This window comes from Pseudomyrmex gracilis, unplaced genomic scaffold (assembly GCF_002006095.1).
Source record: "Pseudomyrmex gracilis isolate BER0280 unplaced genomic scaffold, ASM200609v1 scaffold_290, whole genome shotgun sequence".
Taxonomy (NCBI): domain Eukaryota; kingdom Metazoa; phylum Arthropoda; class Insecta; order Hymenoptera; family Formicidae; genus Pseudomyrmex; species Pseudomyrmex gracilis.
In genome coordinates, this window is record NW_018020874.1 from 45,666 (window position 1) to 60,785 (window position 15,120).

The following is a 15,120-nucleotide window of genomic DNA, read 5'->3' on the forward strand; positions in this document are numbered from 1 at the left end:
AATTATAGAATATATAAGAATCAGATCACAAAAGAAAAATTGACAAATATCTCAGTATTTATTGAACACAGAATTGATACGGAACATAATTTCGCGCGCGCGATTAGCAAGGCACACAAATTTTGAATGTTGAGAATTTTTATTTTAAAAGATCCATTTCCGAGATACTCCATATTAAATTACAAGATAATCCCATCAACTTATATCTGACACCGACAAGAAGAAGACCGTTCTTCTTATTACAATATAAATTTAAACAGTAAACGTTTCTTCGTTTGTTTGGATATGACTTTCAAAAATAACTTCGTTATCGGATTTTGTGTTGGGGGAAACTATATTTATAAGCAAGCATTTTGAAGATTGTAAATCAGTATACTGTGGTAGTTCTTTCTTAGTAATTTGATTTGTAGTTTGTCTCTCACAAGTTTAATACAAGTGTTAGTTGCTTGACTAAGTATGTTTTTATTGTTTTAACTGGTTAACTTTATTTTTTGGTTTTTTAATAAATTTCTTTATCTTAATTCATTTTTCCGGACTTGGATGATTATCATATCTTCTCTGTTATGGTACATCGCTCAACGCGCTGTTTTTCCAGGTAAGATTTATATATTTAATTATGTTTGCAGACAAAAAATACAAAAGTCGGCATAACTTTTGTATTTTTATTTTATGCTTATGTAACTTTCTTTTTATTATCTTTCCACTTAGTTTATCACTAAAGGAAATTTGATGTAAAATCAGAACGTTTTCAATTATTAGTTCTAAATAAAAACTCTATTCAAATACACTAACATCTCATATAATGGCTCGAATTGGGCTTTTTTGATATTTTAACGAGTTTGTTCTTTCATTCTTTTATTAACTAATAAAATCCTCTCAAAAAAATATATATACACACGATTTTTGAGAGAATTTTATTAGGTAATAAAAGAATATAAAAAGAATATAAAGAACAAACTCGTTAAAATATCAGAAAAGGCCAATTCGAGATTATTATGAGATGTTAGTGTATTTGAATATAGTTTTTATTATCTCTCTCTCTCTCTCTCTCTCTCTCTCTATATATATATATATACATATACATATATATAGATAGAGAGATTTTGTAAAAAAGAAAAATAGCGTGTGCGCATTCAAATTACTTTATCTTTGTTACAATTTCAAGTATAAATTAAGTTTTGCTTTCCATTAATTTAATTGGTAACAAAAATCTGCCTTCTCTTCAAAATGGAAAACAACAGAAAATAACTGTTGCACAAATTAATCTACTCGTTTAAATGATGCAATCGGAGTAATGCCTAACAGCTTGTTTTTCCGCACTAGAAGTATATCTATTGTATTATGCTCGTGGTCGCATCCGTGTGGTCTCTCACCAATGTATGATAATTTCGCGAGCGGCGTGCGACACAGACCTGTCGCGCCGCGACGCCGCGATGACCCATCCATCCCCACCCTAGACCATGCGCCCCAGGAGGCGGCGCTTAAGCGGCCGCAGCGGCGTGTATATAAAAGACAAACCCCCCGAACCGATTAGCAAAGTTCCCCAAACACACGTAACATCAGACTTTTGCATGCCAACCGGACCATACAGGAGCCGCTACAACGACGGAGACGATTGCAAATTGACACAACAAGGAGACGACAACAAATCGGCATACCGTGGAGAAAGTCGAGATCTTTGAACTCGGTCTCGATCGGCAGATCGCCAGGAATTTCGCGTTCCGTTGTCACACACGAAGTTGCGCTGACCACGAGCAAGTAACACACATCATCGAGAGAGACCGTTTAACAGCGCGTGCACAACCGTGCACAGAAGAAACGAAAAAGAGAGAGATTTTCTTTTTCTCATCGCACAGAAGATTGCCGCCCTTTTCCTAATATTACAGCGCAATTCGTAGACGGGAGTAAATAGGAGAGCAAAGCACAATTCGCAGAGACTCTGGGAACTAGCGGTTATAGCAGTGCGGTGAACGCCAATCAAGGAGACGGGTGGAGATCACCACAAAAGGCCGTTAGAATCCCGATAATTCCCCACGTCCCGAGGGTGCGTAACATCATCCGCGCACCGGGCTCGATCGACAACCATCAGCACCAGGCTTGCTTGCTCACACATACGCACGCACGCGGAGCATCGACTCGCGATATATACTCAGGACACGCGACGGCGCGCAATACAGTATATCGAGCGCGATCGATCAAAAGCGCGCAGGGAGAAAGCGTGTGCTTCTGATCAGCCACAATCGCTGTCTGCATCGACGAAGACGACACCAACGACGTGCTATAAATCCAGTCACAGCAAATTTGTTGTCACAACAGAGCCACGTGTGATTTGGCTGTGATACACGCAACGCACGCAAGCACGTACATACGTACATACAAACGCACGCACGCACGCATCTGCGTACGCCTACGCACGCATTCGTCGACCGACCGATGCGAACTGCGCCGGTCACGAATTGACGAGAGAAGAGAAGAGTTGTCGCGGCGTTCCATCTACCCGGTCTGCAACACGTTTCATCGGCGTCGCTTGCGAGGGGCACCGAAGCAACTCAATGCGAAAATAATTTTGTTCGCTGAGAGAGAGAGAGAGAGAGAGATTTGCACACAAGACGGCCAAGATAAGCAACCGATAGCCTAACCGACGACAACCAAAAAAAGAAGCACGACGACCACCACATAGCCACGCCGTGTAAGACAGGCCACCGACACACGTACGAGTGTGAAAACGTGTAGCCGCCGCTGCTGCCGCTATCGTCCCCCTCTGGCCATCGTCAACACACATTTCCCTTTCCTACGTGCCGACAGGATGTCCGGCTCTCATAGAAGGCAGATGATGCAGCCATGGCCCTTGTGCCTGGCGCCCTTCGCGAAAACGAAGGTAAGAACAGCATCGTCCGTGAACACTCAGTTTTGTTACTCCGTTTCTCTCTCTTAGATTTCTCTTCGCAACAGCCGCGTCTGTCTGGTTTCCGCGGCCAGGAGTCGCTGCTTTCCACGCTTGCCCTACCCTTCCACTCCCGCCACAGCAGTCACCCTCGTCGTTTACTGGTTAGCTCGCTTGCTCATTGACTCGCCAACTCTCTTTTTCTCTCTCTCTCCCTCTCTCCCTTCTTTCTCCTTGCCATTCTCCACTTCTCCTATATGCCTACCTTCCCCACCCTCAGACTTCTGGAAATTTCCATTGCACCGACAGCAGGCGTCTGCCGCTTTTATGGCAATTTTTTTTTTTTTTTTCAACTTTCCGGCCGCAAACTCTCTTTTCCCGATGACCCGATGTCTTTCTTCCTTTCTCTTACTACTTTATATGTATATATTGATCCTCTTTCTCTTTTTCTGAACATCATTGTCGACTAGATTTTTTTGTTTCTCTCTATGTAGAGGAAGACAAAAAGATTGGTGTTCCTCGCGATTCGCAAAGTTAGAATCGTTGGACTATCAATAGTGGTACAATTTCTTTAAATTTGAAAAATTTGCAAGTTCGCAAAATGATAGATATCTATGATTCCGATATGAAAAAAATGATTTACAAAGACCGGGGAATACATTACATTTTTGTTATTATATAGATTTCCACCATTATGTTGTACAACGGTTCGTATCTTCTTGATCGCCGCGATTCCTTTTGATCTATTCTGCGTTGTTTTATTGTTTCATGCCTGCAATTCTTGACTACGCTTCGAAGGATCTATATTTAACGAGCGAGAAATCGCATGTTGGCTCGGAAAGTCACGGTCAACAATTCACTTGATCGCGCACTAACATTATTACGTGCTTTTGCAGTAAAAATTGAATCAAAAATTTCTGTAAACTATATATATGTTTAAACAAATAATTAAAATTTAAAAAACCAAGACAAGTTTTTGTGAAAAAACGGAAAAAGGAATAGGCATAAATATTGAAATGGGGAAAAAAATAAAACTGTAATTTTATTAAATTCGATTTCGAGATGTTATGAAATATAATGCAAAAGCATATAATGTAATATACGTAGAGATCTGCGGCCCCGCATGTCTACAGTATCGAAATCTAGACTCGCCTGAAAATTATACCGGTTTCAGTCGCGTTGATTAATTAAAGATTACGCCATTTTGAGCTCTGTCCGAAACTTTGATGTGGAATCATTTTAGCAAAAACTTGATTCAATTCAGAATTCACAGTTATTTTGCGAACACGCGGTAATTTTCACTGGTCGCCGGATAACCAGTGTTCTGTCTAACATAAGTTCGTGTTGCAGTTCCCGTCCTGCGGAAATATCGATCGGCATGCGCGCGCAAAAAAAACCAAACGCAGAGAAACGGGAGACAGAATAAAATAAAATAAATTTATTTACAGAAATAATATAAGATATTACGCGCGCGCTATCGTGATAATAAAACGCCGCATGCATGAATAGAATTTCGCACAAAACTATGTTAATATCCATAACAATAGAATAAAAAATGAATTATAAACACATACACGCATATGGATGGCAGTATTGATAACACTTGTCACATCAAAACGGAGTAAATCGCGGTGACGAACATTGCCCATACATTCTCGAATTGTTTGCACAGCGTGTGACAACGTACATTCCGCCGAAAATTGCGACGACAAAAGAGTGGAATAATGCGCAAAGTACCCTTACATAGTGTAATGATAAGACACGAAAAGAGAAAAAAGTAAGGAAAACATTTAAAAAATTTGCGAGGTTTATTTATTTATGCAAATTTGCAATACACTTATATACGCGTGATACAAGCATTCTATACAAAACAATAGAAGACTTGTTGTTTAGTAGCAAACAATTTAGAAATCGATTTGGAATTTTTTTACCTCGCATTAATCACGAATTTGCGAACATCCTGTACATACGCTCGATTTAAAAATAGACGATACGATTCTACGCGTCAACGGAATCGTCACACACTTCACCAAGAAAGATAAGCGAACTTGCCAAATTAAATTCCGGTTCATTCACAAGAAATCTTTTAAAATGCAATTCAAATCGAACTTTTGATCAGAACTGTGTTGATCAGTTCTGGGCTTTACAAAAACTTCACATAACGATCTGATATACCATTTACTGAAAATAAAATTTTATATTAACGTATTAACATTATTGTGTTCAACATATATTTTATAAATAATCTCTTTTCAATGATGATTTTTTTTTTAAACAATAACTTTTGTATCTTACTTTGTATGTATAATGACTTATTAAATCATAATTTGTCGTCCAATAGTATTGTAACATTTTAATTTTTGTGTAAAATATTTGAAAATAAGATAATTTGATGAAATCAAGTAATTTAAAAATTTTAATAAGTTTTGTCAGTGAAAGAAAACATTAAAAAAAAAGATATATATTTTTTTGTAAAAAAATATTTGAAAAAAATTATTGTTAATGATTTTTCTAATGGTATTACATTTTATAATGAAAAAGACAAAACTGTTAGAAATGTTACTTATTTTGTATGTTAAATAATTGCCCAGATCTGTTCTTGTTATAGCAGCATCATGTTGAAATTCCGCAGAAAGACCGTCGTTCAACAGAAAGATCTCGAACTCTCTCTTGGGATTGAATAACCTGTCATTGTGTTCATAGCTCACCTTCCGGATGGCTCGGTGCTTATCTGCCTAAGGATATCGAAAGAAATATCGAAAGGAGTATCGAAAGAAAAATATCGATACACATGGCTTATCGGAAGAAACACATATTTATATGTACATATATCGGAAAAGAAGTATCGATAGCCATTAGAATTATCAGAAAACTTAATATACGAGTAAGATGAAATAAGATTTGCAAAGTTATATAAGAATTATAATTTTTTTATCTATTTGTTTTTCACTTAATTCTTATTTTTTGTGATCTATTTAAATAAAGCCATAAATAAAATTATAACTTTCTTTGCTTTCTACGCTTTAATTTAACAATATATAATTATGTCGAGATATATAATAAAACGTTTTGATATCAGAAATTATTCCAAAAGTCTTAATTAATAAAAAGTTTTATGATTAAAACAAATTGTGAACAAATCTGAGATATAAAAAGTGTAAAATGATAAAATTTATTATTTATTAGTCTTTAGTTCATTGCGTATTCATCAGAAGAAGATATTAAAAAAAAAAATATTCGAAAATGATGAAAAATTATTAATGTAAAAAAAAAAGTATAATCGATACTCTTTCCGAATCTCTACTTTTTTCATCTCATGCATTTGTAACACTGATAGAAAGCATAAATCAATAAATCATTTGACGATAAAACATTATCGACTTTATCATTAATTCTCATTAAAAACTATTCGGATCCCGTTCCCGGACTTTGCGATGCGAGTCAACAGATAGAAAGGCCGGCTATAAAACATATATCGACTTTCAACAAGTAGTATCTGATTGCCACTATACTATCGACCGATACTCGCGGCTCAAGGTAAACGAGAATTAAAACAAACATTTATACCACAGACAAATTTCATTTAGCTTCTACATCGCAGATTCGTGTCGGTATACGTCTGAAATATCAAGGACGACCGGAAAACGCGCGGATTCCGTCCTATATGAATATGATATGTAAGCAAAATTATGATTTGTAAACATTAGACAACACTTGTGAAACAAAAGCTCGAACCAAATATCGTCGAAAGATGCAGGCCAGTATTGGAAGGCCCAGTAATTAATACTACTACACATAGGGGGAAAGAAAATCATAAATAACTATATTAACTTTAATTTTTCAGTAAATAACGTACTCAACATAATTTTCTCTATTGAAGAATTTCATCTAGTTTTTTTTTTTTTTAATTAACAATGTCAAAAAATTGATTCTCAAACAATTGTCTCAATCGGAATAAATAGTAAAGCGAAGAAGATATAAAGCGAAAACATATGTGATGATTAAATATATAGAACACGTTACTACGCAATGAATGCCACATAAAACTGTTATTGTCAAATAGTGAAAATGACGAAGATTTAACAGGATTCGATAGTTATAAATTATAAGCACTATGTGTTTAGCAAAACTCCGATCGATAAGCAGTTGATCAATTTCGGCGGTTACGTTATTATCGACTCGGTACGATCGCGCATATATATGATACAACCACAATCTGCTCTTCCTTGTCGATCTATCGACCGAACAAGCGCTGAAGGCACGTTGAGCGTTCTACTCAAAAGTAAGACGGGTTGCTGACTTCACACAGAAGGTGCTCTTTGTAAATTCAAACATATTGAGGAATTACGTAATTTTTCGTGATAAAACAACTTTTATACGTATATATCTTTTTTTGAATTTCAAAAACTGTTTAAAAAATTAGGATAGTAAAGAAGAAGAGGGAAAGAGGAAGGAAAGAGAAAAAGAGAGAAGGAGAAAAATTTAATTCACAAAATGTATAATTCACATTGTCATCAATTTGCGCTCTACAAACTTTCTATGATGTCGTGTTATATGGAAAATAATCCAATTATGTAATCTTATAATTTTGTATACTGCATAAAGAAAGAATGATCAAAATAATTAAAAACACAATTTAAATTAGACAAACGTACCGAGATATTGATATTTAAAAACGAACGATTGAATGATCGTTCTTAATCGATCGGGATTTTCTACAATATACTTTTCTGATAACAGAATACTTGTATGGTCATTTTGCGTAGGTAACTCCGCAGACAGGTAAATCGCACTGCGATCTCACGTCTGCAACGCGATTTTATATACAGAGAAATCTCTTGCTCTCAAGAAAATGGCAATAGGATTTGCGTTTCTCGATAACGCCGGTCATATATTGCGACTAACGACAGCCGAGATATCGTGACGCACTATCGTCACTATCATTCTGCTAGCATACTTTTCACTTCGCCCCTCATCGCGCGAGAATAATATATTTTGGCCAGGAAGACAGTGAGAAGTGCAGTCGGCTTATCACTACGTTGTCTTAATTGTCACGGACGCAGCGCTAAAATGCATCAGCAAGGGCCATCGCAGGCGTCCACGCCGCCGGTACGTCTAAAATATTAAAAATCTCTAAAACAACTTTGGAATGCATAGAACGTAATTCTGCTCGTTGCGAAAGAAGGAAAAGCCACTATTTGTGTACCAACTGCGTCGCGTAGACGAAAAAGTCTTATATTATAACAATAAATGGTATATATCAGATACAGGAATAAAAATCAACACTTTAACAGATACGTTGTCCTATTATTTGTATCGTTATTGAAACACAAATTGTGATCGCCATCTTTGAAGGAACCACAAAAATCAATGAAAGATGATATGAAAATAAAAGATCTCGTCCGCGCGGCGCAAAATATGTACACGCGTTAAAGTCCCGATCTCAATTCTTTTATTGCTCGTTGAATTCGTTTCACTTCAACTATCTATACCGAGTTATTTTAGGAAAACATCGTCGGGTCGAAACACCTTTTGTTTCCCAATGTCGTTTAGAAACAAAAATTCAAAATACTTAATATAATTATGATCTTTATACAAAACGGAGAGATAAAATTTTCAAATTTGAAAAATAGGCAGAGGAATATTTTAGTTCAAAGTTTTAAAATTTTAGAAATAAATTGATATGTATATAAATTTTAAGATTTTATACTTTTAGCCTCGTCAGAGGTATGCATTCGTCTCACTTTCGAGCGTGTCTCGACTTGACGACGTGACAATGACGCAAGACTATAAGTAGTCACAATATGATTTTATAGTAGTGCACGTTGCGTATATTTCGGCTCTCACGCTTTTCTATTCACGCAGAACACACACGCTGCGATAGTGTCACGCGCGTGTTACTTTATACTAATCAAATTGATGTTTCCATTTAATTTCTTTTTTGTTTTCGTTATTGTTGTTACTTAAGAAAGATTTGAAAAAAAATTGCATTGTTTTTAGCTCCCCTTCTCTTTTCCGACGTAGTCTCACAGATCATTCGTAAGATAAACGATCAACATTGAATCAATATATAAAGAGACAACACACGTACTAATTTAATATTCAATATTTATCTCATAAGTTCAAATTAATTATTATATGACGAGAGATATAACATTAACAGAAAAATGAGTACACATATGTTGGCAGGTTCAATTATTAACAAATCTTGTTTGAATTTATTAGCAATAACATTCTCAGATTAATTTCGCATTGATAGTTAATAACGCAATCTTCATAATCACTTCAATTTGATTCGATTTAAGAGACCGATGATGCAAGAGAAAGATGCACTCATTATTGTACCACTAACAAAATGACGAAGCATCCTCTCGAACGAAAATGCATTATCTGGCAAACGTCCATACGATGCAAAAATAGCACCAGCTGAAACGAAAGACTCTACATTGGGAAGCACTAAAAATATCTCGCGTGGGTAGTGCGTGTTGATTTAGAAAGAAATAAACAATCTAATTTCGAAAACTATTGACCGAACTTTGCGTAATGCAGTTGAACACTCGCGTCCAAGGTTATCCGGAAAATTTTCTTGCCGTCGTCACTGACATATCATGTTTTTTTTTTTTTTTCACTGACATTAGATATTCAAAAGAGATGCTTGACCAATAAAATTCAAAGATAAACGCCGTTTAATTATGTTATATAAATTTTCTTGTTAACTTCGTTGAAACAAAACACATGTGCAATTCCCCTAAAATAAAATTCATTCAAGCGAAGTATGCACTATACTTTCGATATCTTAAAAAACGATTCGATGTGTGGAATGTAACACAGCAATTTTTTAAATTTAATTACCGCGTATTTCAATTATTATATTCGATACGAAGTAACATATCATGACGTAACGTGTCGCAGTTCGTTTTGCGAAACAATTTCTTCTTTCCTTTGTAACGTAGATCGATGTTTCGATCGCGTGATGCGGATTACACAATCTCGGTAGATTTACATAATCGAAATAAAATACGCTCTTTTGTTTATTTGCTGAAAAATGGGATGAGAGTCGGAAAAATATATTTTACACGTATCACATATATTTTACATATGAAAGTATTTGCACGACAAATCAGTGAAGAATATCATTCATGACAGAATTGAAAATGACATGAATTCAAAACAGTGGCCAGTCAAATCGAGCTGTGTTACTTATTTCTGGGAAAAAATAACGCTGTTGTACATTTGCGTATTGATGTTTTTCTTCGATGAAAGAAAGAATGCGAAATGACGACACTGCTGAAGCTAATACATAAGTATCAACAAATGATAGCCGTGTTTGCTAACTCTCTTCGAGAAAAACCAAAGTCTTCAGCTTATCTTTTAAAATATGAAGTTGCGATGTGAGACATCATGTTACGTAATGTGTCTTTCGAAAATTTTTATTAAAGCTGCGAGACATATATGTTTGATATAAAAACAATCTACGGAAGCATAGTCAAATTAAAGAGATAATAAAAAGTAAAAAGCTTTATCAAAAATTACGCATTGTAACTGTGTGTGCGCTTGATGAACATTCACGATTCTAATTATGAATATTCTATTGCTAACATTAAATGTAAGTAAAAAACTTAATGTCCTTATTTTTTTAAGCTCAAATTGTGTTTCACGTAATTGTTGGAAAAATCTCAATCGGTTTAATGTTCAATATAGAATTCCTCGTCAAACAATCGTCAAAGTCAAATGGCTATGCTACAGTTGACTCAATCGATCGTATTGAATTGAAATAATATGTGAATGCGTGGGACACTGAAACACATAGTATTTGTTATTGAACACTACAAGAATTATTTTTGTGTCTTCTGTAGGAAGAATCGTTCAGAAATCATGCACAGAATAATTTCAGCATAAGTTTTTCTTACACCAGTTTCTTGTTGATAAGAAGCACCATGTTACGTGCAATATGTTACTTCAAGCCCACAAGATATAGTTGGACCATTAGCACTAAGAATAATTGCAAAAAATTTAAATAATTGCGGAAGTATTGTGTGAAACTTCTTTATTGTTGATAAAACGGAAATCTAGTAGAACACATAATTCTGTAAATGATTGTGATTGTTAATCTATCGTGTGACGGAGAACCGCGCTAAAGATCACGAATACTTAATTAAACTGGATACCTTATTCTAAACGTGATAATTGAATTATTATATATACGACCTACTCTTCAATGTTTTTTCTTTTTCTAAAATGTTTTCTTGGTTAAATCTTTTCTTAAATAAGTCTTATCTCCTTTGTGTTTTTTTCGACAAAACATTTTCAGATTTTCGTTTGTTGAGAAACAATAATGCTCCTAAACGTTTTCACGAGAAATATCAATGAACAGTATAGTTCTTACATAGTTCTTTATTTATTTTTTTTTACGTAAATACATTTTCGTAAATCGCTAACTAAATATGCTTCTACGCGCGTAAAAGCGCGTGAGCAAAGAACGTCAGTAAATTCAACTCCGATGAACAAGCTACAGAACATTATGTCAAACACTCCTCGGTTTTCTTCTCTTGAAACGTCACAGAATTCATATCATAGCGTACATGAACTTTACCTCATACATGTAAGATGCACGTGACGACCGCGGAACAAACACACAATTTTTTGACACAGTATAATTGCATCAACACGTGATGAGAGGCGCGCATTAGCAGAACACAAAAGATAATTTATTATTTCACGCTGACTGAACAACTGAATTCTAGAACAATTTTTTTATTTGTGGGAGTGTGCATGCAGTTTCGCTATTAAATGTCTAACCTTCGGGTTAGGCGCCGTAAAATTTACCAACATTTGATTTTTAATAAAAGGAGGGGGCACTTATTAAGCAATTTTACTTACTGCAATAACTTATTCTCAGTGTTATACCGACAACAGAACACGAGACGACGAAGAATAAAATGACGGAGAATAAAACCGAAGTTAAGCTGAAAATTGGAATATTGACCTTAAATCTGTCGGAGATTATAAAAAGACTTGTTCCGTTTCTTGAACTGTGTAAAAAAGTGAATATTATCACTTACAAGTGATGTAACACTATACAACTTCGCAAAAATATATTTAAAAAATAATTAATCTATAAGTGTTAACAATTATTGCGGAAATGTTTGTTTTTTTGTTTTTAATTCGAAAAAGTGTTTTCACGAATAACAGATTTTTCAAACAGAAGATCATATCTACTTAGGGTAAAAATTATTACAATTGTAAAATGTTTTTCTTTCTGTTATCGTGCAAGAAGATTGTATGAAAAAACAACAGCTCATGATAATGTCACAAAATCCTCTTTAATTATTCGCAAGGAAACTATGCAAATTACGGACTAGCAATGTTTCATATGCAGAACAACGTGTCTTATTTGACTTGCCTGCAAATAATTCGTGATGCACCATGACCTAAAACTTGACTACTTCCAGATCGATACTGCGACCTCGTAATTATATAGTGAAGTTCGTTTTCACATGAAATAATAGTACGTGACAAATAACAGAAACGCTTGTAGAAACACTCTGCTAAATGTCACTGAAAAAAAATTTATAAAAGCAAAACATCACAAACAAATGAGAAAGTCTATATTATTAAAAAACATATCAAAATATTAATCTCCGCAAAAACAAAACAAAAACATTTGCATATTTAAGTTTTGGAAAGAATTGGAGGATTTGTAACTTACAAGTTTCACAAACTGCGGATTACGGAATGTTTTTCGTCATAATCATCATTAGTTGTATCGAGACGTGATATTAATTACAAAATATTTCGACGAATTTTCGGATCAGCATCGCGCAATATGCTCCACGTAAACTCGAGAGAGAAGAAATATATTCGCGCGACATGCTCGCTTAACAGTGAAGTTCAAGAGGTTATCAATCTTCAGGGGTAAAAGTCATCTATCTAATCACTTTCTGAGCAGGCCGCTTGATTCTCTGGCCGCTTTTCGTCATTGGCTTATTTGATAATCATCACGATGTTTCTTCTTCTTTGCTCTGCCTGTCTGTATGCATTAATTATTATCTATTTTTCTCGCTCCTTCATGATTTGCTTCTCTCTCTATAGCAAACTTTCAACGCAATTTCTGATAAACGGAGGCAGTATAAATAGTACGACTTTTACATTTCAACCCTTTAAGTGAACAGCGAAGCGAACAAACAGACGTTCGATCTTTAGTGGTCGGTAACGCGATTTTCTTTCTTTTTGAATTATTATTTTATATCCGTCTTTTGTCTTTTTCGAGTGCATAACTTTCATTTGTGAGTGCATTCCATTGAAACAAGTTTATTTGCATAATTTCATTTTTGATAAATGCTTTCCTTTTCGTTGCTTATGATAATTTTGGAAAGTAACAAAGTGATAGTAACTGAGTGACTTTGTGAAAACAGATGAGATAAAACACGGAAAATAAAATGTTTTTAAAAATATAAAACGTCTTCGGAAAGATTAGTATTTTTGGTGATCGCACATTTCAAAATTTTTCTTCTTATAAACTTTGTATTCAACTAATTTTCTTTAATTTAATCTAGAAATGAACTTTGCAATCTTAATATTTTTATAAACTCAATATTTTGATGGATAATCTTATATTAATTTTAAAATCAATTTTTTTCTTCGGATTGATGTTCTTTGTACTGTTTATATTATCCAACTTTATCGCAAAATGGCGCAAATGTTCAAGTCCAGTAGTATCCAGTTTGATCCCTCTCTTCCGGTTTTCTCCAGTTTTAACGAACACTTTTATTTACTTTTTATTGCAAAATATTTCTCTAATATTTTAATAAATACTCAAAAGCATATGAAAATTGCATATGAAAATTTATTATAAACATCAACTTTTTAATTGCGAGTAGCAACAAATCAATTCGAAATATTTTTTGACATTGAATAAAAATTAGTTTCGTGTCTTACTTGAAAGATATCATCTCTCATATCTCTTTTTTATCATCTTACAAACGCGTATCGATATAGTTTCACTTCAAATAAATCTGACAACACTTGTATCTTCAACTCCCTCTCAATCTTTTTAAATTCAAAAAGGAAGAATTTTCGTAACACACCTTTAACGAGTTTTTCTAATTTTATATTTTAGGAACGCAGCGTTCTACCAAAATATTATACGAGGGTATCCCCGGTCATAAGACCCTCGTCGTCCAATTCTGGGTCCACTCTAGATTGCTCGTCGAACATCACTCTTGAGACAAACGTTAGTCCCTTTAATAGTCAGACTGCTCTTATTGCCGATAAGAGATACTTTTCCGGTGATACAAACAAGTCGTCCAATCACTATTATGCCGAGAATTTGAGAAACAACCAAAAAGCCCTCAACGGAGCACAGATTTACAAATCGCTGGACAAAGATCAGGACGTCGATTACAAGCAATTTGATCCGCTATTACCAAGCGAACAAGGTTCGGTTAAGATCCTCATGGAATCCCAGAATGTGAAGTTGCCCCTGGACGGCCAAGGATCCATCCAAGCACCATGCACCGAGTTCAAGAAAGTCGACAAACCGAGCTCGATGCGGTTGCTCAAACAAGTAAGTTTTTTTTATATGCTGTTTTGTATTTTTATTTTACAATTCAAAATTGACAAGACTGGACTGGATTAACATAACAAATTTCAAAATATTCAAAAACAAATATATAAAATCAATCATTTAAGAGAATTTTCTAAACTCTTTTATTTGCAATATAATTATTTTGATAATCATTATTATCAATGAGCATTTTAATTATACATTTCATAAAAAGTCAATTAACAAGTATCGCTAATTATTATATAAATTATTATATAAATTATTTAAATTATTATATAAATTAGTATTTCTAATTAATATCCCTCATGTCGCCAATAGTTAAAATTTTCAATTATCTCTTATTGTGATCAAATATCAAGACAAAAATGAGAACAAAAAAAAAACGTAATAAATAAATAAGATAACAATAATATATCATAAATAATAATTTTTTTATTATTATTGAAAATCACTGTCTTGAGAAATATAGAAAGAAGGATGAGTATATCACTGCAAATCCAAGTGTGTTAATTTAACACACTTGACGTGTGTTTTTATTGAAGTCACTTTTAATACGTTTCTTAGTGTTTAAAATTGGAACACGCTTAATACGTGTTGATTTAACTCACTAAATTAACACGTTTTAAATGTATAATTTGTTGCGTGTAATAAACGACATATTATCGTATAA

The 15,120-nt window shown here is 34.2% G+C and overlaps 2 protein-coding genes across 4 annotated transcripts in view; one reads left to right on the forward strand and one right to left on the reverse strand.

Annotated features, from left to right (window-relative positions):
* Positions 1-15,120, reverse strand: part of LOC109859793 (RING-box protein 2) — a 42,427-nt gene that overhangs the window by 13,123 nt on the left and 14,184 nt on the right. The window lies entirely within an intron of this gene.
* The window catches only part of LOC109859792 (facilitated trehalose transporter Tret1-like), a 24,395-nt gene continuing 10,801 nt past the window's right edge, over positions 1,527-15,120 (forward strand). The window contains exons 1-2 of one of the 3 annotated variants that reach the window (XM_020438350.1): positions 1,527-2,878; positions 14,004-14,450. In XM_020438350.1, the coding sequence (XP_020293939.1) occupies positions 2,807-2,878; positions 14,004-14,450 (519 nt within the window). In that variant the 5' untranslated portion in view covers positions 1,527-2,806. Of the gene's footprint in view, positions 2,879-7,939; positions 7,994-13,029; positions 13,090-14,003; positions 14,451-15,120 lie in introns of those variants that run through there. The other 2 variants (XM_020438352.1, XM_020438353.1) reach the window with 2 other exon arrangements.